This window comes from Anomalospiza imberbis, chromosome 9 (genome assembly GCF_031753505.1).
Source record: "Anomalospiza imberbis isolate Cuckoo-Finch-1a 21T00152 chromosome 9, ASM3175350v1, whole genome shotgun sequence".
Taxonomy (NCBI): Eukaryota; Metazoa; Chordata; class Aves; order Passeriformes; family Viduidae; genus Anomalospiza; species Anomalospiza imberbis.
In genome coordinates, this window is record NC_089689.1 from 26,038,263 (window position 1) to 26,062,424 (window position 24,162).

Below are 24,162 nucleotides of genomic sequence, written 5' to 3' on the forward strand. Positions count from 1 at the left end.
ACACAGTGCCTTTACTAGTGGTTGTAGCCATTTCCTCATGATAGGAGTGGTGAGTGGGAAGACTTTGTTTGCTTATGTTAGACAATCAAATATAGGTACTTCCTGGTGACCAACTATTAAAACCTTTAGGGCTGTAAGTTGTGTAAGCAGTTACCCAATCCATTAGCTAAGCTACAGTCCACCAGAACCGTGTAATTCCAAAACCCCACAGCATTCAGGACGTGGCACAGTTCAGTCAATATGTACTATTTTCAGTTTGTACTGAGGCCATCTCCAAGTGCTCCATGGGAAATATTTTATTAGGGCATGCCAGGGACGGAAAGTACAACTCAGTGATGTCGGTCAAAGGTTGAACTCAGTCCTGGAGATCATTTCCAACCTAAATGATTCTGTGAACTTAGGTATCCATTTCTGAAGTGCAGCCATGTAAAAAACTAACTCCAAGGAAGCTGCATGTCTGATGTTTACAGCTCCTCCATCAATAACCTTGTCATAATTTGTTAGGGGTATGAACTTCAGCATTTTACAAATTTATGGGTAACTTCATAGATTCCAACAGATTCTTTTGTTTTTTCATCATAGTCATTCCAATCCTGTAGGAAATAAGATTTCACAGTGTCAGTCACAAAGGACAGAATGCACACAGACTGGATTCAAACTGGAACTAAATGTTACTCAAATTGAGTCTTAGATATGTGTAGAAAGTTAAATTTTAACATGTGAGAGAGCAAGATCACTAACCTGAAATTAAATGAGCTTCAGTCTCAGTGTTTTTATATATGTATATTGCTGGGGTTTATTTTCTTATGCAGTCCCCAGCCTGTAGTGGACAGACAGCAGGCACGGCAGGTGAAAGGATTATCTATCATTTACAATACCCTAGTCAGGTGGGTAAGCAGACAAGCAGATCCCTGCCAAGTAGGATACCAGGGAACAGATTTTGACCTTGAGATTCCTGCTCACACCCAAGAAGATTTGCAATGCTGGTGTCGTTATCCTGAGCTTTGAAGGACACTGTCTGTATTACTTTTTAACATCTCTGTGCACAGGACAGTGGGCAGGGTCTTCCTAGACAGCCATTCAGTATTTCAGTTCCTGCTCTCTGGAATTCATGAGTGACTTAAATCTTTGTCAGCTGCTAAGTTAACAAATCCATACTTCTAAAATGGCACTGTTAGTAATGCTGGTTATTCATACTTGATTCAGTTTCTCCAGCTGTGGCCTTCCTGTGGCTACAGGAAGAGCAAAACCACTCTGTGGCGTGTATTTTGGACTAGTGACATGGGGAAAGCAAGCTAGGTGAGTAGTTTTGCTAGTGAAAAGACAACATACCTTTTCTAACAAGTTTATGTCATTGAAAGGTGTGCCGGATTCTGCACCTTCAGCAGCAAACCCTGCCTGCAAACACATTTGCATAAAGTTTTTTAAATTACATTGTGCTGACAAAATAATAAATACGATCACTGAAACATTTAAAGAAGGTAGCTCAGCACAAAAATGTATTGTATCTCTTTTAAATTAGGTAGAAATAATGGGCAAGCTCTTTGCTAATTAGGGTCAGTATAAGGTTGGGACCCTGCTCCTCTATTTTTCCCAGAAAAAAAAGTATTTCCAACTATTCTAGATAATGTTAAAGCTTAGTTTCTAAGTTTATGTAGCAGCATCCAATTACTACTAACAGCTTTGTGTTCAGAATCCACACTGGCATAATATCTTCACAACACACTGCAAGGAAAGCAACAGAAAATGTGGAAGAAAGCGAACAGTTCTAACTTGAATATTGTCAGAATCCAAGACACTCTAGAGAAGGAGCAGCTTGTATTGGATTTAGGCACACAAGTGACGAGCAGGCTTTATGTGTAAGGAGGATCAGCTGGCTGAGTGAACAGCTTAGTATCCCAAACAAACATTTCACAGGGGACAGTTCTTCACTGCCATCACTGTTGCTGTTTTTAAAGAGTGGAGAAAGGACAGCTCTAGGAAGGTGCTCTGGTTTATCTTCCATAGGAACAGCTCTCTCACTTTAGGGCTCACAGTTACCAAGCTATACAGTAAGATTTACTAATTTTAAAAGTACATTTAAAAATCCTAGACACTTCTGTAGCATGCAGGAAGGTTTCTTACATTGTCAATTCTAATTAAAGAATTTTATTAACAAGTGGCTAAAAATCAAAGGTAGCTTCTTCCTGGTTTTCTGCAAGGGATCTGCACTTGCATTTTGGATAAAGAAATCCCCACTAGTGCTAGTCAGAAATTAAGCTGTAAGCATGTGCAAAGTAAGCCACAAGATTTGAAAATATTTGGGGATTTGAATGGAAGGTTAAGCACTCGGGAGTTAAATGAACCACAGAGTGTGGCAGATCTAACAAATCTAACATCAGGAGAGGGATCTGCAGGGCACAGTGGCCTTTCAGTAACTGTCAGAAGCCCACGTCAATGTACCTGCTGGGGTGGAGAGGAAGATCAGCATTGTGGGTCAAAACTGAGCCGAGTATGGAACAAACACCAGAAAAATGAAAGCAGCCCTGCTTTTGCCACATGGAGCCATTCACCAGCCATGTGACTGCAATTGCAAACTTCTGCACTAGGTCTAAAATGAGAGTTTATGTCAGAGAAACAAAGGATACTTTCTTTTCTCTAACACTCAAAATTTGGTGGTGGTGGTTGGGGTGTTTTTTTTTTTCCTGATTACTATAATTTAAATAAGACATGCAAGCATTAAGCTACTTTAAATTGACTCCAGGTGTGGTTGTATTACATGTACCCAAAAATACAGCGAAAATAGAGAGATTATATGGCCACATGCCATGTATCAAAAGTGAGATCTAGGGTTGTGCAGAAGCCAGGCTTTGGAGCTGCAGAAGTCCCTTGAGCATCAGAAAACTCTCATTTACCGATTGAGGCATCCAAAAATCCACTGAAACGCCTCTTCAGGGATTCGAGTTCTCTCCAATCAAGTGCACCAAACTCAGAATATTAAATTAAAACTTTTGTCACAGCTGTGAAGTCTTTGTTCTGTAACTAAAATTAACAGCTAGGATGCAGAGCTATAAACATCTACATTTCGTAGTCTTCCCATAGATTTTTCTTGAAGTGCAAGTTCCTAAGTCTGGTTGCAAAGCTTTCAAGCAGGAACAAACTAATAACCATTCTGGAATAAAGGAATTAACAAAAAGATGGACTTCACTTAAATAAAAACCTCCCCCAGCACACTGTGGTAGGGATTCTATTTATATCAAATTCTTTGTAGGATCAGCTTTTTTGGGCTGTTTCTTAGCACAGCATCCCAGTCTGAGAGAAGGATAAGACAGGTTTATATCCGTCAGTCTATTTACACCTAATCCGACTGGAATAATAGGTTAAAAATAGCAGGGAGTTAAGTGGCAATAGAGCATGACCATGCACAAGAGATGAGTCATTGCAGACTGGCCCTGAAGAATCCTTTAACTGTGAACCTTGAGGTGTGCTTTGCACCAGCCTGTAACTGCCAGTGATCTTCAAGCTTTGTCTGCTCAAGCAGCAAATGAAAAAATGCCAGTGTTCATCTTCTGTGGCTCTGGTGATGTCAAGCCCAAAGCAAATCTGTTTGTTTTTTAGAGGACACACACTGTGTTCATAACCTGAGCTTGATGAGCTCTGTAACGCACCAAGGAGCAAGTGGTGCTCTGTATAATGCTGCACTTTCCCTTTGGGAAAGACTCTTTTGCAATGGCCTGAGGAGTGAAGACCTCTCAGAGGACTTCAGATTAACACCGAGTCACCTGTGAGAAAGTTTGACTCCAGGGTGTGCTTAGTTTTAGATTTTACTGGCACAGAAAATACCATTTAGCTCGTGTTAGCTGTTTGCAAGTTTTTGGTTTGGTTTGTTTTTTTTTTTTCTTGAATCAAATGAAGTAAAACAAGGAACTGTGGAAGGACGGGAATCTGGGAAGGTCTAGGATGTTCTAGAACCATTTCAAATAGTTTGTATTTTATCACTCTAGAAGAAGTGCTTTTAAAGACAGAAACAAATCATAAAGAAGAACTCACCTGTGGTTGAAAATCAACTGGTTCCAGACCTCGGCATTCAAACTCCACAATTGTTTTGAATTTCTCGCTGTCTTCGGCCTGTGATTGAGTCAGAAAACCATTAGTTTCCATCTAACAGAGACAGTGACAAGCGTTAGTCTAGGAATGGATTGCTCTAAAGGCAGCACTGTCATCTCTGATGCCCCAGGTGCCAGCAAAATCCTATGGCTCATTTCATAGGGGGTCCCTAACTAGGATTTCTTAATCTGCCATGAGGAAGTCTTTGAAAGGAAACCTAGAGGGGCATTTTATATATATAATACCTCTAATTTGGGTGGTACATTTCAAAAGCCAACACAGAACTGTATCAGATCATTCTACACTTTAGACTGCAGAGGAGTCTACAAGACAATTTCTGTCAAGCACAAGACCAGCTTTTTGTGTTCTTGAAGGAGAATGATAAAGGAAAAACTCAAAACACTGTTAATGCTTGTTTATCTTTCACCTGTTACATAGAAGAGGAAACAAACTTACATTGTAAGGCTTGATTGTCTGACTTAAAATATCTAAAACAAAAAAAAAGTATACAAGTGAGTGGCACTATGTCTTCAGTTTTGTTCAGCACAAACGAAGCACCAGGATCTTCTTTCACAGCAATTTCCTAATACAAAGCAAAAGAAATGCAAGAAGTGCAAGGTTTTCCTGCAGCTCATCTTCAAAAGGCAGAATTAAATTTTTCTCCCTTCTCCTGAGAAGTTTACACTGCACCATTTTTCCGTACCAATGCCAAAAATATTTGCGTGCTTTGGTAAAATAACAATACAGATGAGTTTTGCTCATGCAGAAGGCTGGACTCACCAGGAGGCCTTGCTGTCTCCCTGAACGTGATGTCCAGAATGTGCCCGTTGGGAACTCAAGCACCAGTGTACAGGGGCAGAAATCCCTGGTGAAAGCTCTTTACAAACGGTGTCAAGCAAAAACGGGGACTAAAAGAGAAACTGTGAAATGGGTGATGCCTGGTCAGGGTCCAAGCACGTACCGATGGAGTTCTCCCTGGAGCACAGCTTGCACTTCTGCACCATCGTGGCGCTTCCTCGGCCGCCTTTCAGGGGAGCACTGTCCTAAAATCCGTGACAAGAGAGACATTTTTAACCACTCCAGCTGAGCCTCTGGAAACCTCTGCAAAGGTAAGGCAGTTTTTACAACAACCTTCAGCCTTTTAAAAATACTGCAACAAGGCAGCTTTTTTTTTTTTAACTACAGAGATTAATAATTCAACAAGCTGCAATTATCAAAGAATAATTCTGTTCCAGACTTTAAATAGGGAATAACAGATATTTGTGTCTTATCCATATAGGCATGCTCTATTAATTCTTCAAAATACATTCTTACCATTCAGCTGTATGCAATAAAAAGGGATGATTATTGCTAAGAACAGACAAGTATCCCTGATAAATTTTATCCTGCTTTTCCAGCTCCCAAATGCTGATTTAGCATGCTTAAATAATCTTCATTTACCTAACATTCTCCAGAAGGATTCCATCAGCATCAGAGACATATACCACAGGCACAACTGTATTTTGATACCACTTCAAAATTTCTTTTTGAATTAAATTTTTACAGAAAGGTGTTTTAAAAGCAGATGTAATACTTTGTTACCAACGGTCACTATTCAAATTAGCAATCGCCAAATATTTATTTTAATATGGAACGTGACAATTTTCTAAATGCATGTAGCTATTGAAAAACGATCTCATCTAGAGGGTAAGCTGTCACATCCTTGATGCGGATACGTGTGTAGAGCCAAGGTTGTGTTCTCATTTTTGCTCAGAGGAAGGTTACGAGGGGCACACGCACCATCAGCCGCAGGTACTGCCACTTTTCGGAGACTTCACCGCAGTTCCCACATTTCAGCTGGAGAACACAAATCAGAAGGCTGAAAGCTGTCAATAATCAGGGACATGCGCCGCTCCCGGCCCCGGCCCCGCACCTTGAGGTACCATCGGAAGTCCTCGCCCTCGGCCCTTAGCCGGGTGATGTTCTCCAGCGTGGCGCGGAGCTGCAGCCCGATCCTCTGCAAGGCAAGCGGCGGAGCGGCGTCAGCCCCGCTCGGCTCGGCTGCCCCCAGCCCCCCCGGCCCGCGGGGCTCTGCCCAAGGCTCTCACCTGCCCCCCCGGCCCGCGGCCAAGGCTCTCACCTACCCCCATGGCCCGCGGGGCTCCGGCCAAGGCTCCCCCTGCCCCCACGGCCCGCGGGGCTGCGGCCAAGGCTCCCCCAGCCCCCCCGGCCCGCGGGGCTCCGGCCAAGGCTCTCACCTGCCCCCACTGCCCGCGGGGCTCCGGCCAAGGCTCTCACCTGCCCCCCCGGCCCGCGGGGCTCCGGCCAAGGCTCTCACCTGCCCCCCCGGCCCAGGCTCTCACCTGCCCCCATGGCCCGCGGGGCTCCGGCCAAGGCTCTCACCTGCCCCCACTGCCCGCGGGCCTGCGGCCAAGGCTCTCACCTGCCCCCACGGCCCGCGGGGCTGCGGCCAAGGCTCTCACCTGTCCCCCTGGTCCGCGGGGCTCCGGCCAAGGCTCTCACCTGCCCCCCCGGCCCAGGCTCTCACCTACCCCCATGGCCCGCGGCCCAGGCTCTCACCTACCCCCATGGCCGCGCCGACTCGGTGCAATTCCCGGCTGCCCGCGGCCGTGCCCGTAGCCAAGATGGCGGCTCCGCGCTCCCTGCCCGGCTGGGCCGGCGCGAAGCCGCGTCTGCCCTCAGCCAAGATGGCGGCCGCCACCGCCCGCCGCGCGGGACGGCGGGAGATGGCTGTGGGGAGGGAAGGAAAAGCGGGAGGCACTGGTGTCTTGAACATTACACATCAATTAATCACTTCTTATTTATTTATTTTTTTAATCGCAGCGTCTTCTTACAGACCAGACGTGTTAAGAGAAAGCAAAAGCGCAGTCTGGCAGCACTGCCATGGGGTGTGCCCTCAGGGCCTATGGGGGACACCTCAAAGTCTTTTAACAAATGCTGCACAACAGATCTGCTAGCCTAGAACTAAACTAAATGCATCCTAGGTTGCGTTTCAGCTTCTCTGAAGCTGAACGGCACGGTCAGCGAGGATCCTGGATGGCTCCTGGGTGGCCTGCTGTTCTCTGCTCTGGAGGCAAGCGCGTAAGCCGGGCTGGGACGAAGGTGAGGTGTGTCTGCTAAAACCATTTACCTGTGCAGTCTGATGTTGTTCTTGGCTGGCCAACAGAATACCCAGCTCAGGACAGCAACAAAAGTTTGCCTTGACAACTGGCAAAAGTTTTGTTTCACAGAGCCAGGCTTGAGTCCTTTTTCTGCTGCTGTGTAGAGAAGTGCAGTTTGTGGGTGATCTACTCTGAATGCACCATTATAAAGGAAGTGTTAGAAGTCAGTCTCTCACCACAGCTTAAAAATTAAAAACACAAATCTCACCATTATATGCACCATTATAAAGGAAGTGTTAGAAGTCAGTCTCTCACCACAGCTTAAAAATTAAAAACGCAAATCTCACCCTTTTATTGAGTCACTGACAGTTTGTAACAACAACAAAATAACAATCAAAAAATAATCTAAAGTACAAAAAAAATTCAGAAACAATGAAGAACTGGAACAGTATCCTCCCTTCCCACCCCTACCACTAACGTTGCAATACAAACTTCAGGTTGTCTGATTTAAATTGGCTTAATCTTGAAATGGAGTCCAATAAGACTGAAGACGAGACATTTAAGGTCCTGGACCAGGTAGTAGAACACTCTCAAGCCTTCTGGATCTCTGCAGTTCACAACAGAAAGAAGAAAGGGGGGAAAAATTAAAATATTTAAAAAATTTTAGACTGATGTTCTTAAAGAACAGGTTACAGAACTAATGTATTAAAAAAACCCAAAGTCTACATGGGGACTTTTTAGATGTCATCTTAGACATTAACAGATTTGTTTCATTCTTCACCGATTGATTAAATATTCTCTACTCCAACTGTGAACATTTTAAGCTTTTACAAAATAGGCATTTTTATCACGAAAACAAGTATCAACAGCACTTAGGATTTTACCCCTCCCTTCCCCCCCCAAAAGTCCCAGTCTTTTCAGCTCAGGTGAAATACAGATCTCTTGATTCTCCCAAATAAACTGGTAGGAACAGGCCACTGGCAGCTCAGACGCTGTGTGTGTGTAAGAGGGTTCCCACGGCAAGGTCTGCTGAGCACGCTGAGGGCATTCTGTGAGTCTGAGAACTCAACCTGTAATGCCACAGCCTAAAGGCCTTTGGCACATGGTGCTGCAACACAGAGCACCGGTGCCCGGGAGCCGAGTCATACTGTGAAACTATATAGAATACATGTACCAGATGATCAGGGAGTTCTAGTACAGGTTAGTAAACCCAAGCAAGGGCAGCATAAAAAGCAGAGTACGTACTTGGACTGATTTACATCAATGAGGGAACCGATTTTTGACGTTGTAAAGGAGATGTGCTCGTCACCAATTACTATCTCGAGCTCCTGAAAAATAAAAGGTTATAGGATCTCACTGCTTCATGGTACCAGTTACAAAAATACTTCAGTACTCTGATGGTTTTTATTTTTTATTGCAAATTTCTATAACAAAGATATCAAATGCAGCAGGTCTGTTGATCATATTAGCTTCCACAACTACACCGTCATTGAGGCACTACTCAGGTTTTAAAGCAGCATTTGTTTCCCTTTCGGCTGGAAACAATACTGGCTTGAAGAAAAAGTTTAGTTATGCTTCTGAGGAGCTAACATGAAAATTAAAGAGCAATTACAAGAGACACTATGCACCCTACCTGTCTGCCCACTCTGTCAGGAGGAGGCCACAGAGCATCATCTTCTTTTGTGATTTCACTGTCGTCGATTATTCTCTTCAGCTCCTCCATCACACTCTTGTGCACATAAGCCTGGACACAACATTCCGGCAGAGAAAAATAAATACAGCCCTGCCCACAACGCCCCGGCAGCGAAATCCAGCCCTGGGCCGTGCCCCGAGTCCTTTCGCCGGCACAAGCGCCCCGAGCCGCGCTGCGCGGCGCTGCCCTCACCTCCTTTCGGATCATCACATCGTTCTTGTAGTTGCTGTTGTTGGCGTAGCGCAGCTTTCCTGCGGGGAGAGGCCGCGCATTAAACCGCGCCGGCGGCACCCGCGGCCCGGGAGCCCACCCCCGGCCAGCGCGGCACACCTCCCCAGGCCCCCCGCCCCGCTCTCACCGTCGGGCCGGAATTCGAACTCGAGGAACTCGTGTCCGAACTTGCCCTTGTGCCCTACGTAGTAGCGCAGGTAGAAGTCGCTCGCCATGGCCGCGCCGCCGCCCGGCATCCGCGTCAGCCACTGAGCCCGGCGCGCGCCGTCCCGGCCCGCGCGCGGCAGCGGCGGCGGCAGCGGCGGGCGCGGCCGCCCCCTGGCGGGCCGGGGGTAAAGGCGCTCCGTGAGGGGCAGCTCGGGCCGGGGGTAAAGGCGCTCCGCGAGGGGCAGCTCGGGCCGGGGGTAAAGGCGCTCCGCGAGGGGCAGCTCGGGCCGGGGGTAAAGGCGCTCCGTGAGGGGCAGCTCGGGCCGGGGGTAAAGGCGCTCCGTGAGGGGCAGCTCGGGCCGGGGGTAAAGGCGCTCCGTGAGGGGCAGCTCGGGCCGGGGGTAAAGGCGCTCCGTGAGGGGCAGCTCGGGCCGGGAGTAAAGGCGCTCCGTGAGGGGCAGCTCGGGCCGTTCCCTCAGCGGAGTCGAGCTCAGCGGGGAGATCCCGTGGCGACGCGAGACGGTGTCAGGTGAGGCCTCGCCGCACCTACCTCTGCTGTTCCCAGGGTAGAGTCCCAGCCCCTCGGCGGGCTCCGTGAGAGAGCAGTACTCCCTTGTTCCTCCTAAGATAGCCTTCTGGTGATTGCTAGTCACACGAACGAGAGCGATGATGTGTAGTGGCCTTTTGCGATGAGCGCTGATGGTTGCATTTAGTGCTGCTACAAGAACTTGACACACACCTTGTTAGCTGCACTCCTTCCAAGTTAGAAGGGGCCCACTAAAACCATCAGATTTATATTTGATTAAGTGGCCACCCAAGGACCACGAGCTTGGCATTGTCAGCCCGATATGCCCGATCCACTGGGCGAGTCCCAGAGGCGGTGGTGGCCCTCCACCACTGCACTGATCCCAGAGCCGGCGATGGCAGACCGCCATCCACCAGGCGAGGTAGTCCCAGAGGCATTTCCTGCTCTCTTTTCTGCACAGACACCGTGCATTTATGATTTAAAGCAAAATTAACAACAAACGGACAAGGTTCTGTCTTCTGAAGCAGTTTGGTGCCTCACTGGGACTGGTTTGAGTTCCCTCATCACTGGTGGCCTGAGGTTTGAGATGAAATGCACTGGGGGAAAATCCTGCCCTTTCCTGCTTTGGGAACTGCTGAAAGGAGATAGCCAGAGACACATCCTTTTATAAAAGATTCCCTTCTGCAAGAAGAATTCAGAAACAGGGTATCTCTTATGCACACCACTAGACAGGACGCTTTTTATTGAGGACACAGAATGGGGGAGGGTGGTTTGCGCTGTGGTGGTGTTGGAAATGCGTTTGCACTGATGAATGGGATTTCATTTAGATGGGGCTGCCTCACTTCCCATTGCAGGGCTAATGGAGTTCTCTCTGCTTTCCGTAGAGTTACAGCAGGGCTAAGTCAGGCAATATTTTCTCTTATATTTTCTCTTTTCATATCTTTGTGCTTGAATACTCTCAGGTGCATTCTGCATTCTTTAGGGATGTTCATTCTATAACATGTCTAAAAGTCATCTCTTCAATAGAAAAGTCATACTGATACAGAAATACCTAACCTGTTGCTTTATAACATCTGCAGGTACTGCAAAGAAATTAAAACATAACCTTAAGAAATGTAACATTTGTATTTTTACCAGTCTTAAGGATTTTTTGGCAGAATTATTACCCTGCTTGTTTTGTGAACTTTGTTGTCCAATCTAAAGGTAATACCATGTACTGTCTGGTTTGTCCCTGAGTTCAGAGGTTTGGTTTTGTTTTTTTCGGGGATTTTTTGTGAGAGAATTACTCCACTGTAATAGTCTGAATTGTTTATAAGCCTTTTGAGGAATATCGGTGCTTAATGTAAATTTATTTAAATTACTGTGTTGGAAGGAAGAGCAAGCTGGCACAGGAGTTATCCCAAGAACCTGCATTTCAATTCCTCCTGTCTATGAGTTCTCTATATTAATTCTAACATTTTATGATAAATGCATTCTATATATAAGTGAGATAAAGATTTTTTTTTTGCTGTGTGTATATTATGATTTTTGTCTAAGTAAAATAAATGTTATATTTGATGGCGATACAATGGGTAAAGAATTGCTGCCAGTGTTGTTTGGGTTATCTTGACACATTTACAATCCCAGACATGCTCTGCTTGAATGCATTGGCTTAAGTATGTGTTTGTGAAAGGCACAAATGTGTGCGCTGTAGTTCTTTTCGTGCTGCTTAAAAGCATGTATAAACAGTGGTTGTTCTGCCTCTGAAGAAAATATCTCTATAAACACACATTTTTAGCATTGTTTTACATATGATAGAAGGACTGTAATGTAACAATATGGAATTTTAATACTGGTACTGGTTTAGGTTTTGTTTGTTTGTTTGTTTTTGAAGAAGAGCAAAATTTACAAGAGTTTCTTCTCTGACCTGTGAGGAATGGGTATCTGTGGGACTTGGAAAAATGGGAGAAATTAAATAAACATGCTCTGAATATTTCTATTTATTTGGGGATTTTTCTCATGTCAATAGAAGAGCAGATGGCTTGAATGAATCAACCTACTTTGAATCCATAATTTAACTTAGTTTTAAGATTGCAAGATTTGTGATTGTTTCTTGAAATAGTTGTATTTCTGCTATTTTTTTCTCTTTGCTAGAAATGCTTTGGAGAACTGGGTTACAGATTTTTTTTTTCACAGATTGCAAATAAACCAGGTTGTTTTCTGATATTTTTCCGTGTCTGTAACTTGTGAAACCGTGTTCCAAAAATAGGGAATTTTACACAATGCTTTTCCCTTGTATCTGCAGAGGCTTTAATTCTTACTGATTCCCCTATCAAAGAAACTATTTTGACTGAGGAAAGTTAAGACAATATAATCTCTGAAAGTTAAAAAATCCCTAAAATACTTCTTTAAAATGTGTTCCATAGCATTTAACATGCTCCATGGTGTGGTTCTTGACTTTGCATGTAGATCCTTGTTATGCCTGTGTTACTTTGTTACTTGCTGGGAAGAGAATTTTATTTTGGTTTTGAAGAATGTTAATTCCTTTGCCTCTGCATTGTGTGAGAGATAATGAGTATCAAAATTCAGCTGAGTCAGCAGTGTGTTGTGGCTGCTGAGACAAACTGGAGGGTGCTGTGTTAACCCTAAGCTTTGCATTTTAATGCACTATTTGCCAGAGTTTGTACTTTGAAATTGCAATATGGATAAGTTTCATCTACTCGATTAAAAATATGCCTCTGTAAGAAGGGACATTTGTTGTTTTGGTGCCAAGTAAAAGAACCTTGTTACTCTGAGGTGAGGCTCTCCCCACTGGGCTGTGCTGCTGTGGCTGGTTATTGACTGCCAGACTCTGTTTGCTCACAAGGCAGTTCTCTCTGGTCATGACTTATAAACAAGAATGGGCTGTATTGACTTCTGTATTAGAAGAACCAAATCCTAAGCCTAGCATGGACTCCTGTGTGTAAATGAGTGCCTGAAAAGGAGAAAGATTTGTAGAAATTAATAGAAAGCAGGACTGGAAGGGTCTGTCATTGTTGCTGTGTTCAGCCCCCTGCCCTCAGACAAGGTCAGCTCTCCCATGGGAATATTTGTGTGAATTTTAAGGAAGCTTTTTGGGTTTGATTGATTTTGATTCCCTGCTTTCTCTACAGACTGTTTTTGTGTCAAATACAGGTTTATAATGTAATTGACTTTCTCATTTAAAAAGTCTCAGCTCCCATCTGAATCTGCTGGGTTTGGCAAGGTTGGAAGTTGGGGTGCCGTGGTGTATGGGAACTGAGAAGAGTATCTGGGCTCCAGTACTGGTGAATCCAACTCTTTAGAGTTTATTGCCACAAATAATTTAGGAAAACAAATATGACTTATTTAAATGGTTTGTTTTTCATGGTAGAACTGTGTCTTGAACTTACACAAAATAGGATCTGCTCTTATTCAAAAATACATGCATGTTAATTCTCACTTCAGGATTTTACAGAGATAGTTATGAGGGCTGACGTGGGGGAGCTTGTGTCCAGTGGCTGCTTCTGAGAAAGGATCTACACATTTAGACTGAAATTAGCCTTTGTGAATTGTCCTCTAATAGTTTCCAAAGAACTACATAAGAAAGAGGTATTTGATGTCACTGCATGTTTCAGGCTCTTCATTTTGACATTTGCCAGGTGCTGTATTCCCGTCATGTATTTCTGTGTAAACTGATTTTATTTAAACAAATCTGCCAAACTCTTTAAAGGTTTCCCTGGTGGCAAGGAGTGAGCACAGGTATTTATTTAGCCTTCAGCCCATGGCCTTCCTGTAGAGGGGGGTTATGTCTCTATAAATGCGGAAATAAGCAAAGCAGTGTTGGACATTTTACCTCCTTGATCGGAAGGACATCCTGGTTGTGCTGAGCTGCTCGAGGTGATACTTCAGACAAGGGCTACAAAGAAACTTCTCTTTGCTTCCATGTGGCCTTGCTTTACATCAATAAACATCGTTCTATTTTTTAAAAATGCTTTACCAAGTTTGTTTGTTTGATTTTAAATCCAGGGTCTGGCAGAACCTTCTGACACAGCAGAATTTCACAAGCTTTACAGAGGTAAGAGACCTGGGGTAGTGCTTTTATAACAGAAACTTTTAATTTTACCTTTAGGCCTGCTTATGCTACTCTAAGTGGGCCTCATGTTCTCTGTGACACTTTGACAAAAAGTTAAATGGAATGTTATTTATTTCTAACATTTTTACCTGTGTACTTTTTAATTGGTTTTGCATTTCATTTTTTTCCCCTCAGGCTTGTCATCTCTAAAACACTAATTTTTCCAGTGCATTTAATTCCAGTATTTGAGTTTTTTCTTTTCCCGTATTCTATAAAGAAAGAGACTTGTGTAGTAAGTCAGGAAACCCAAGCATAAGGCTTCATTAGTAAAAAAGGGAAACACTTGAGGCACATCTGCCTTCCCACAGAAGAATTCCAGCCTTGCTTGTCCCCTGCATGCGTCAGACTCTCCGATCTTCACAGTAATTTGAAAACTTTGTCAAGAAGAATAGATTGCTTTCCTTTTACATAATAATTCAGATAATTGTGCCTTTGAGCAGGCTTTGATCTGGTGGATGCAGGAGTCCCATCCATTTCTTGTGCAATCCTTATTTTTAAGAACCTTGTACAATTTTGAGGGATCCCAAGTGAGAAGCAAACCCTCAGCTTTCAAGAGAGCCCTTGCAGATAGACTTCGTGCACAGGTGATGTGCTGAATTCATTCAGGGTTGCCATGGCAACCCCCTTTTTTTTTCTTTATCCAGAGAAAGATTGTTTTATCAGTGAATGTACCCTTCCACAGTACCCCATGGCTTTTGTTCAGGGGTCTTACGGCTCTTAGAAGCAAGAGATGGGCAGGCCCTGAAATAAGCAGCGTCACAAATCCTCGTTGCTCACTAATGCTCTTTATTCTTCAGCTCTGAGTATACCAGCATTTAGTCTCTCCACCTCTTCTCTGAGCCTTTTGGCAGAAAACTGTCCCTTCCATACTGCATGAGGCCATATAATCTCAGATTCCTGCTTTTCAGCATTATTTTACAGCTAGGAGATACAATTGTCAGCCTTGATGTTCTCCTGCCCTTTTTCCCTGATCTCAGAGAGTTCTTGGTCATCTTTTTCAAGATACTGTTTTGCTGTGAATAATGGCTCTCCCGCCCCTAGGAGCCATCAGATTGGTTCTGTTCCATGTTCATATCACTGGCAGTTTTTTAGTGATTTAAAAGTAAAAAAATAAGAGAATGGAAACAACCAAGATGAAAAGCATGATACTGGCTGTAATACACTAATCTCCTTCCAGAAGCCAGGGAGTTATTTCTGAAAATAAAGTGATTTGTCTCTCTCAAGGAATTATTCCTGATTTTCAGTCAGTCAGGATTACTCTGACTCTGAGTCCCTTCTGTCAAACCACAGGGATGGTGCACAAGCAGTTCTTATTGACAGCACTTTAACATAGAGTGGAGGAATTAATGTATATATTTTTATCTATTTCCACATAGGCAAATACACTTGCATGCATTTTTTTTTCTGTGTCAAATAAAAGGCCTTGCCCACAGATGGCTCTTGGGATTAAAAGGATTGGAAATAACAACGCATTTCTATTTTTAATTAATGAACGTATTTTGCCATTATCCCAGGCAGCAGCATGCATCTGTTGAACATTACTTGGGCATTGCTTCCACAAGAGAAATATTACAGGTAAAATTATGTTTAGGCTGTCATTACATTAATTATGTAATTATAATTCATTTACATTATGTTTTTATTTCATGGTGTTTCTAAAACAGTTTGTCTAGAGAATCCAGTAAATTATCAAGAGCTCATCACAGAAAAGGTTAATCTCAGGTAATGTACTTTGTGCTTCTGATTCTTTGAGAATAGCATACAAAATTATGTCAGTGTTCTGTATATAACCTTGGTGTTGATATACTAGATAAAATATTCCATTAACATATATCACTTTTAATAGTCTTCATTGTGCAGGTGTATTCTGAAATACTTGTGTGTTGCAGAATGCTGTGGAGACATAGGCCTGGTTTGGATGGGCACTCAAATTCCAGCCCAAATATCCACTCCTCTTGCAGGCCCTGCTTGTGGGGTTTTGCCCCTTGTTTTAGGGCCATGTCACAGCTCTCTGATGGTACCTACAGAATCTGCTCCTGTCTTGGGGCTGGGGAAGATGTGCACAGTCTTCTCTCTGTGGTGGCACAAACCTCTGATTTAGGAAGAAAAAAGAGCTTAAATCACTTAAATCACCCAATCACTTTGCATCCTGCAGTGGAATAAGAAAGGTCAGGCAATAACTTTTGTTCAAAAAGAAGACTTCAGTAGATGGATTTGGTTTATTTAATAGTAAAGAAAAGGTCATGGATTTTGTTCTTTTAGTCTCATATAAATTGATTTTGTAAAGTTGAAGTTGGTTTATCAGCATTTGTGTTCTATTGCTTTGTTTTTTCAGTACTGGAGAAAAGGTCATCTTCTTGCTGGGTGTCTGATATTCCATGGTCCATTAAAACTGCATTATTTCTGCTGAAGCTGAATTTCTTTTCTTGCATTTTTTCTCTCTTTATTCCTCTGCCCACCCCCTCCCCCCCAATTTCACTTGTCCCAGGTGAACTCAGCTGCAGCTGGGTAGTTTGTCCTGCAGTCTGGTTTATCAAAGGTGCCTGCATAGGACTGTAGCTGTCTTATTTGGGTTATAGAAACATGAATGTCTTAGCTTTATAAGCCATTTAGGTTCATATAGGTTTTTTCAGTTTTTCTTCACTATTCAAGAGCTTGAAGAGACACCCACTCTAGTATTTTTTGTAGGGGAGTGAATTGCATTCTGTCTCAAAGTGTCAGTGGAAGACAGTGACTGAGCTTTTTGCATAGAGGAAGAAAGAAAAATGAAAATATTTAAAAATATGGAGGTCTGATGAGAAATATATTATGTGACTCTTCTGCTAAGGAAATTGTATATTCTGTACAGCCAGCTCATCACTGACTTGTTTGCCTTACTTCAGTTCTACTCCAGCAGTCTTTGAGATGGCCAGAGAAGAACTAAAAAAAAAAAAAAAATTACTTCAATGTGCTCATCAAATCAGAGGTGTTAAGCCAAATGAGTGTCAGTGGGGAAAGGCTTAATTTTAGGGTAGTGGTAGAAAAGAAAGTAATCACCTTTGTCTTCATGTGTTGTCACAGTAGAGTAAAGAAGGGGCTGGTGGAGTTGCCTTTTTATCAGAAATTACCATGCAGTTCTTTGCTCCTCTTGTTGAATGTAGTGAATGCCAGGACAGTAATTATATGTGAACACAATTTTCAAACTGCCAAATATTTTTGCTTTATACTAAGTGTTGGTACTAATGATCATGTGCCAAAGGCTGACATGAATTCACATCTAAAATGTTATCCTCTGTATTTTTTCTTTATAGTTGTTCTGTTTCTTGTCAGTAGCACCTGTGTGCATGCACTTGGAGGTTAAAATTCCTCCTTAGAGGATTATCAAATCTTCTGAATAAGTCTCAGCTGGGGCCATCAATCTCCCACAGTTCCATGCCAGCTGCTCTTTGTTTCTTTCTAATTGCCATTGCTCTCAGATCATTCCCATTTCATGTTCCTTCCCTATCAGTTCATCTCACCCTCTCTGGAAGCAAACTTTATACTTTGATCAGCATTTACTTTTTAAAAATGTTGGTGGAGGAGAGGAGATACTGGAGGCCTGCTGCTGCAGAGGTGGGGGTAAGTAGGCTAAACTGATACTGCATAAGACCAGTGTCACCCAGCAAAGTTACTTCTTGATTTGGAAAATATGGATTCCCCGTAGCCCCCAAAACCAAAAAGTACTCTCTAGAGTCTCAAAAATGCAGTAGTTAATACTTCATGAATATAAATTCACATCTTGTTGGAGATTCATGGGGTCTGATGACATAAATATTCTGATAGCACTGTGTTGATTTTTCTCAAATGAGGCAATGGTAATCAAAATAATCTATGACTGTGGACTCGTGATCTGCAGGAGCACCTGAAGGTTATTCCTCTTTGGCCTTGTTCTTGTTATGAAGGTAGAGTGTGCTCTAAAAGGGAAACATTAAATCAAAGCTCACCGTGTTCTGGAGCCCTCATAGCACTAATAGCTATTGACACTACAAATTATGTTGTCTTCATTAGGACTTTTGCCTTGAAGTGACTCATTGAAATTAAAAGGCTTCTGTATACCTGCTCATTAGAAGGTGCTGCTCCAGTATTTAGGATTAAATTGAACCCTTTGTAGCCTGCCTGTGTAGGTCACACAGATGGCACACAGGTCCCCGAGGGAAGAGGGAGATAATTCTGCATTACATTAATATATAAGTACAAATGCTGATTTGTTTATTGTGTTTTGGCCAAGGTGTGAGCAGGTGTTTGAAGTTGTGCTGTTTGTGCTCCCCCAGAAAGCTCCACTTTGCTCCGCTGGCCCATCCCTGCCCAGTTCTGGGGCGTGCATTTGCCAAGTGCCCACCTGCTCTGGAAGGTGAGAACTTCCATCAGGAAGCTGTTTCTGAAGTGACGCTGGATTATCGGGTCAGGTGGCAGAGATGTCACGCAGTCATTGGTGTTAGCTGCAGTGCTTCGCTGGCCAGTCACATTTGAAGCACGGTCAGTGCAGAGCTGCTCTGTGTGGTCACAGTGCAGGGACAGCAGCCAAGCGACAGGGACTCTGTAAGCACAGTCCTGTGCCCAAGACTTACTAAATTAATGACAGCTAGGGGCAAGTTTAGTGGGTTTAGTCCATCCTTCTTTGGGTTGACCAGGCTTGTCTGTCGGGTCTGAAGCAGTGCGGGAGTGGTAAAATGCCAGCTGCTATGAAAGGGGTACATTTTGACTAAATTTGAGAAGTACTGCAGATGCACATGGAGGAGCTGGGTTTCACTTTCCTGCAGAGCAAGGCAGCACCTAGCTTGGCTCAGCAGGGGAGGGCTAGCTCCTGTTCAGCTGGCTTTTCCTGAGCAGTTTGTCCCATATATCCTGTTGCTATGGGAAACCATAACTGTAGCTAATTCCTGGCATAGTGTAGCTGAAAGTCCAGAGTAATGTGTTACAAACAACACATCATCATCATATGGTCCTGTCACAGCTTCTCAATTAATTTATCTAGTTCTGCAGATGGCCCATGTCTTTGGTTGTGTATAAATCAGGCTCGGGTGCATCCCTATCTGTGTATATTTGTATTACTTAGAGTCTATTCTAGGCCAATGATCATACTTGGAATATCGTATGTTCTTTAGTTTAATCATTTTGGTGCCATATTCATGGAATCATAGAATGGTTTGGGTTGGAAAGGGCCTTTAAGATCATCCAGTTCCAACCTCCTGCATGGGCAGGGATGCCTTCCACTAGAGCAGGATATTCCAACTTGGCCTTGAACAGTTCCGGGGATGGAGAAGCTACAACCTCTCTATGCAGCAAATATTGTAGCTCCATGAGCTTCTGTAAACTGATAACATGGCTGAAGAAAATACCAAAATATTCTGTATTCGGTGGTTGTGCATCTAAGTTGTAATGATTAAAGCATCACTGCTTATTTATGTCCTGGGCAGAGGCATAGCCAAGGCAAAGGGAAAACTGTTACTGTAATCCTTGGGGATTGTGAGCCAAGCCCTTGTTTTTGTCTCTTAGTCTGCAGGAGATAAAGTAGGTTTTCATGACAAGAGTCTGTATGGATAGTTCTTAAATCAGCTTAAAAAAAAAATGAAGATACAAGGAGAGATGTAATTTGGAGAATTTGGAGAGTTCTTGCCTCACCACACTGGGATGGAGCTCGTGTCAACTGAACTCTAAAAGGGCAAAAAAAGGTTTTAATTGGGCCTTTTCTGTAAAGATCACTATACCAAGAGATTCTGTTAACCTCACCTGCTCCTCTACAGGCTGCCAGCCACTGATGTGATTGAGAAAGTTTTTATTATTAACTTCTTCATGACTTTTACTGCCACTGATACCTTTAGGATCAAAGTAATATGAACTCATTTCATGAGGTAAGGCTTTTGAATGTGACACCCATTTCAGATATTGCTAAAAATAATGTCAATTTCCAATAATTTTGAGTCAGCTTTTCATTGTAGGAAGTCTAGAAGTCAACTTTGGCCTTTGTAAGAAAATTTCTGTCAATGAAGCTTAGACCTAAATATTACCTTCCAAGCATTGTTTATCTTCTAAGCATCATTTCAAGGTGCTCTCTTTGCTTAGAACTTATTTAGGTCTGTGCCTTATTAGTAAAATACGTAGGTTCAGGGATTTTTCTTGAATGTTTGGTTGTAAGGCTTTCCATCATCTTTTATGTGTAATGGCTTGAATTAAAGTAATGTGTGTGCTTTTAGCTGAGCCCCTGTGGGGGAATATATGCACGAAAATAAATTACTGTAGGTGGAACTAATTAATTCCTTGATTGGCAGGCTCAGCAGATAAAGTCCTGAATAGGGTAATGTGGAATGTCTTTGCTATTTGGCCTCAGCTGTACCTGGCCAAGAACTGTAGGTAAAACCTCTCCTCTTCTACCTGACTTTGTAGCCTCGAGGCGAGTGTTGAAGAACTGAACTGATGTGAAGACAAAATCATCAGTCCAGCCTTCTGTAATCCTGTGTACATTGTCCTTGGAGCCAGGCAGGGGCCTATCAAACTATCAGGGAGATTTGCTTGTTTCACTGACATAACTTCAGCTCCCTGCTAAGGCACTGCCTTATCACCACTGACAAGATTACAGTGCTTTCCTTGATAGTGGGGAACTTAGCAGGCAGCTGTGGCTAATCCCGTAAGGAAATGTTCTCCCACTGAGGTACATGGAGAGATTTTGAATGCTGCAAATAATTTGAAAAAAGAGTATCATTTTTTAAAACATGTTAATTCTCATTCTGCTTGCTGATGCATGGGTGCAGATACAGTACTGCTAACTGCCCTGCTGTAAAAGCTAAGAACTGAGCCTGGCCTGGTGCTCATTGGCTTCTTCTGGAAACTGGGATGAGAAATCCACGTGCAGCACCCTGAGGCACACAGGCCATCTTCTGGGGACACTCTGGGAGGTGATCTATTATGAAGCTGATTGATTGTGTCACGGTCTCTGCTGCTGTGATAGCAAAAGCCAAAAGTTCTTCTTTATCTGTGTAAAATTGGACTCTGGGATTTGTGTCTTGGCTGGGGAGTTTGTGCTCAAAGCCGTACAAGTAAAACAAGGTGGCTTAGTTAATTCCCAGGGTTGTAACGAGCCTGGCAAACTTTTGGCCAGGCTCATTTCATCTGTCTGAGAAGAGCCAGTTTGGTCTCTGTAGAAAGTGAACAGTCCCATTTTTCTCTTCTGGAGTTGGTGGGTTTACCCTGCCTGGATGTCATTTGGCCCACCAAAGCCCTTCTGTCAGTCCCGTTCTCAGGAGGGGACAGGAGAGGAAATGTGTGCATTTAGGAGACAGCTGGAACTGGCACCACTCTATAAATGCCTGCACTGGAGCCTATGGCTGTAGGCCCCTGCTTCAAGACAGATTTAAAAGTGTTTCCCAAAGTTTAAAAGGCTGGTTTGATGGAGAGCAAACAGTGTAAGGAAATGAGCACACATATTCCTGCAGAAGGCAGAAAGGTGACTGAGTTACATGTGTTACATAAACACTGAGAGACAGAGATGAGTCCCTGTAGTCCATAGAGCATCTTAATGGGAGTAGGCAGAACAGTGTTGGTGTGGATTAGCTCAGACTGTACAGTTACTATGGGTAAGAAGTGAAACAAAAAATAGAATTTTATTGCTAATACAACATAAATAATTTAAAACGGGAGTTGTTTTGGGAGGTATGCCTTAATGCCCAGCTAGGTTTGGGACTCTTATGAGGCTCTTTCAATTTTCTTTTGTGCTGTCCTTGCTGTTTAGGCCTGGAGAGAATTTTGTTGTTGTTTCCCTTTTTCTATTTGTTACCATATTACTTTGCTAAAATACTTAACTGAAAGGGAAGAATGTTTTGAAGTAAGAAAAAGCCTATTTTCAGTTAGATAGAAAACCAAACCACTGATATTTACCAGTACATCAGTCCATATTAATTTGGTAATAACTCTTTGTGCTTGAAAAGTTTAACCTGCTTGGCTGCTTCCTTTGGGACTGAGAATTGACTGAAAGAGAATTTCAATAAAGGCACTGCTTCCAAGGGCTTTGAACAGCATGCAGTGGGGAAAGGTTGTGTAGTGTTGTATTGTACTGTATTATCCAGGATTTCATTTTTTCAAGAGACAGGGAAGAGAGAGCAAGCTAACAGTGTATTTAGTTCTGAGTGACTTATGTGTCCAGCCAAAACTATTGTCCTGCTTCCAGTACATGAACCTTTTTCCAGCCTTATTTCTATGGGAGGGACTGTTTGTATGTTTAAAAGAAAAGAAGTTGAGCCTGCCTCTTGAGATTCCAAGAACAGCAGTATTTCTATCTTTTTTTAAAGATGGCATAAGTGTGGCTCTAAGGAGTTTTGCAGCATGTTTAGGTGTTTTACCAAAAGCTCCAAGAAGAAACTGAGTCACTTGCAATTAGTTGTTTAATAGTCCAGCATGTAATAGTTCAGGTGAAAAACTCCATCAGTTGTGGTGTGGGCACTGTTCAGTTCTTGGACATTTTCTCACACTGGGAAAGGACTGGTGTACTTGTACCATGGGAGGTTTTACTCGGGTACATCACTGAGTCAAGGAAATGAAGCTGGTGCTGTTTTCCATGTGATTTGCAGATGACCAAAACCAACGTGGCAGAAAAGGAACGTCAGAACAAAGTGCTCTGTTGTGGAATATGAACTGTCCCCAGTGCTGCTGTTGTGACACTGCAGCTGGACAGCTGCATTACACAGCACTGCTCCCAGATCCCACTCTGGCTTTGGGCAACTAAGAGTTAGGGAAAACAGACCAAAGTATGATACAGTCCCCTTTCAGACACCATGAAGTAATTAGTTCAGTACTTCCAGATAAAAAAATTTAATCTTTCTATAGAAACAGTGCACTGTTTTACAAACGTGTTCATTTGGTTTCCAGTACAGCAAGTGTTACACAGAGCCCCCCCTGCCCCTCCCTGGGCCTTTTGTCTGGAAGGTCAGAACTGAAACACAAAAGGCACCAAGCAAGGACTTACTCTAACAGAACTTCAGTATGACAAGACAGAGCAGAAATTATTACAATGTTAAATATCACCCTACCAATCTGAACCATTATTTAAAATAATTAATTTTTAAAAAAAACAAATTTGGTGTTTGATTTCTCAGTAGTTATAAATCTGTAAAGGTTGAAATCAGCACTGCACATTGAGTTCATTTACAATGGTTTGAAAAAAACCTGCAGCCTTTTACACGTGGTTTGTACAGGTTTGTTTGTGTGTTCTTAAAAAAGTATCAAAACTGTAGAACTTTCATATATATTTACATTCATCTGTTAGTTACAGTGTTATCACATACAGCCTTTCTCAGCTTTTCTCTTCATGCACACAGTGCATGGATTTATAGAAGGAGAGCTTCATACCTTAAAACAATAATGGAATATCTCACTCATGTTGTCACTGCATTAAAATCTGAAATTTGGAATAGAAGGATGCTTGATTACTTCTGTGTTGTCTATGCAGGCCATGAGGCATTTGAGAGTATGTATTGTGTCTGTAATGCATACCAAGGCTTTAACACTTTCTTTCTTCTCTTAGTCAAGAATCGGCTTCCAGCTCACATTAGTCCGTAAACTTATTCTAAAAGAAAGGGAAAAAAAAACCCCACACCTACTCAGTCTGAGTTTCTTCCACTCACTCAAATACAAAAGCTTGGACTGACATAAAAACATGAGGCAGGTTTCTCTAGGATTTGGTACAGTTCAGGGAGGTACTAGTCCATTAAGCAGTGGGAGGTAAGTGTATTCAGTTCCCACAGAATTCCCAGGAAATCCTATAGAATGAGATGAGAAAAACCAAGTGTTTTTCCTGCCAGCTGCAGGATGACCCAGCCAAAGACACTGGAAAGGCTGGGATTTTTTAACCTGCTCTGGCCTCCTTGCCTAGTGCTCTGGGAGACCTGCTGTGGAGCAGCTTGTTCCACGGGCAGGACTTGGGAAGAGTTCTGTGTGTGCCACAGCAGCTCCTAAAATTGTATTTTTTATCAGTATGAGCAGGGGACAAGGGCAAGGAGGGAAGGAAGTGACTTTTGTTATTGTTATTTTCCTGATGAACCAGGGAGAGCGCTCATTGGGAGTGTGGAAGTATATGGCTAAATCTTTGTTTCTGTTAATTCTGAGCTAATTTAGGAGATTCAAGATCCCCAGTGTGGAAAAGAATTTAGATTTACATTTAGAAACAAATGAACAAAAACCAAATCAGATTTATACCAAGCTGTATAAAAGCAACAATACAGTACAAGAACCCTGGGTGCTGTAGGAGTTTCTCCTGACT

General features: G+C 43.0%; 2 protein-coding genes and 2 long non-coding RNA genes across 5 annotated transcripts; 2 read left to right on the forward strand and 2 right to left on the reverse strand.

The window, feature by feature from the left end:
• Window positions 1-272: 272 nt before the first annotated feature.
• Window positions 273-7,192, reverse strand: CZIB (CXXC motif containing zinc binding protein). Its single transcript, XM_068198790.1, has 8 exons — window positions 6,650-7,192; window positions 5,999-6,082; window positions 5,866-5,922; window positions 5,048-5,129; window positions 4,543-4,574; window positions 4,030-4,107; window positions 1,333-1,398; window positions 273-593 (listed from the first exon to the last, which is right to left on the reverse strand). The coding sequence occupies exons 1-8, from the start codon at window positions 6,860-6,862 to the stop codon at window positions 516-518; spliced, it is 690 nt and encodes a 229-aa protein (XP_068054891.1). The 5' UTR covers window positions 6,863-7,192; the 3' UTR covers window positions 273-515.
• A 316-nt stretch (window positions 7,193-7,508) lies between these two features.
• MAGOH (mago homolog, exon junction complex subunit) lies at window positions 7,509-9,352 on the reverse strand. Its single transcript, XM_068198791.1, has 5 exons — window positions 9,239-9,352; window positions 9,073-9,131; window positions 8,821-8,931; window positions 8,433-8,515; window positions 7,509-7,794 (listed from the first exon to the last, which is right to left on the reverse strand). The coding sequence occupies exons 1-5, from the start codon at window positions 9,345-9,347 to the stop codon at window positions 7,695-7,697; spliced, it is 462 nt and encodes a 153-aa protein (XP_068054892.1). The 5' UTR covers window positions 9,348-9,352; the 3' UTR covers window positions 7,509-7,694.
• A 6,465-nt stretch (window positions 9,353-15,817) lies between these two features.
• Window positions 15,818-20,940, forward strand: LOC137478753 (uncharacterized). Of its 2 annotated transcripts, XR_011001771.1 has the most exons (4): window positions 15,818-16,063; window positions 17,383-17,492; window positions 19,658-19,765; window positions 20,183-20,940. It is a non-coding gene; the product is annotated as an uncharacterized lncRNA (long non-coding RNA). The 2 variants fall into 2 exon arrangements; XR_011001770.1 differs by lacking the exon at window positions 15,818-16,063 and having other exon boundaries at window positions 16,601-17,492.
• A 330-nt stretch (window positions 20,941-21,270) lies between these two features.
• On the forward strand, window positions 21,271-24,151 carry LOC137478760 (uncharacterized). Its single transcript, XR_011001780.1, has 2 exons — window positions 21,271-23,966; window positions 24,036-24,151. It is a non-coding gene; the product is annotated as an uncharacterized lncRNA (long non-coding RNA).
• Window positions 24,152-24,162: the final 11 nt, after the last annotated feature.

What these genes read in the sequence shown, in the direction of transcription:
- CZIB (XM_068198790.1), bottom strand. Translation starts at nt 6,862, where the DNA reads ATGTTCAAGACACCAGTGCCTCCCGCTTTTCCTTCCCTCCCCACAGCC. An exon ending in GGCAGTACCTGCGGCTGATG is followed by an intron (nt 5,130 to 5,865) that starts GTGCGTGTGCCC and finishes CACGGATTTTAG; the next exon opens with GACAGTGCTCCCCTGAAAGG. An exon ending in ACATAAACTTGTTAGAAAAG is followed by an intron (nt 594 to 1,332) that starts GTATGTTGTCTT and finishes TATTTCCTACAG; the next exon opens with GATTGGAATGACTATGATGA.
- MAGOH (XM_068198791.1), bottom strand. Translation starts at nt 9,347, where the DNA reads ATGCCGGGCGGCGGCGCGGCCATGGCGAGCGACTTCTACCTGCGCTAC. An exon ending in GTTCGAATTCCGGCCCGACG is followed by an intron (nt 9,132 to 9,238) that starts GTGAGAGCGGGG and finishes CTCTCCCCGCAG; the next exon opens with GAAAGCTGCGCTACGCCAAC. An exon ending in CTGACAGAGTGGGCAGACAG is followed by an intron (nt 8,516 to 8,820) that starts GTAGGGTGCATA and finishes TTTATTTTTCAG; the next exon opens with GAGCTCGAGATAGTAATTGG.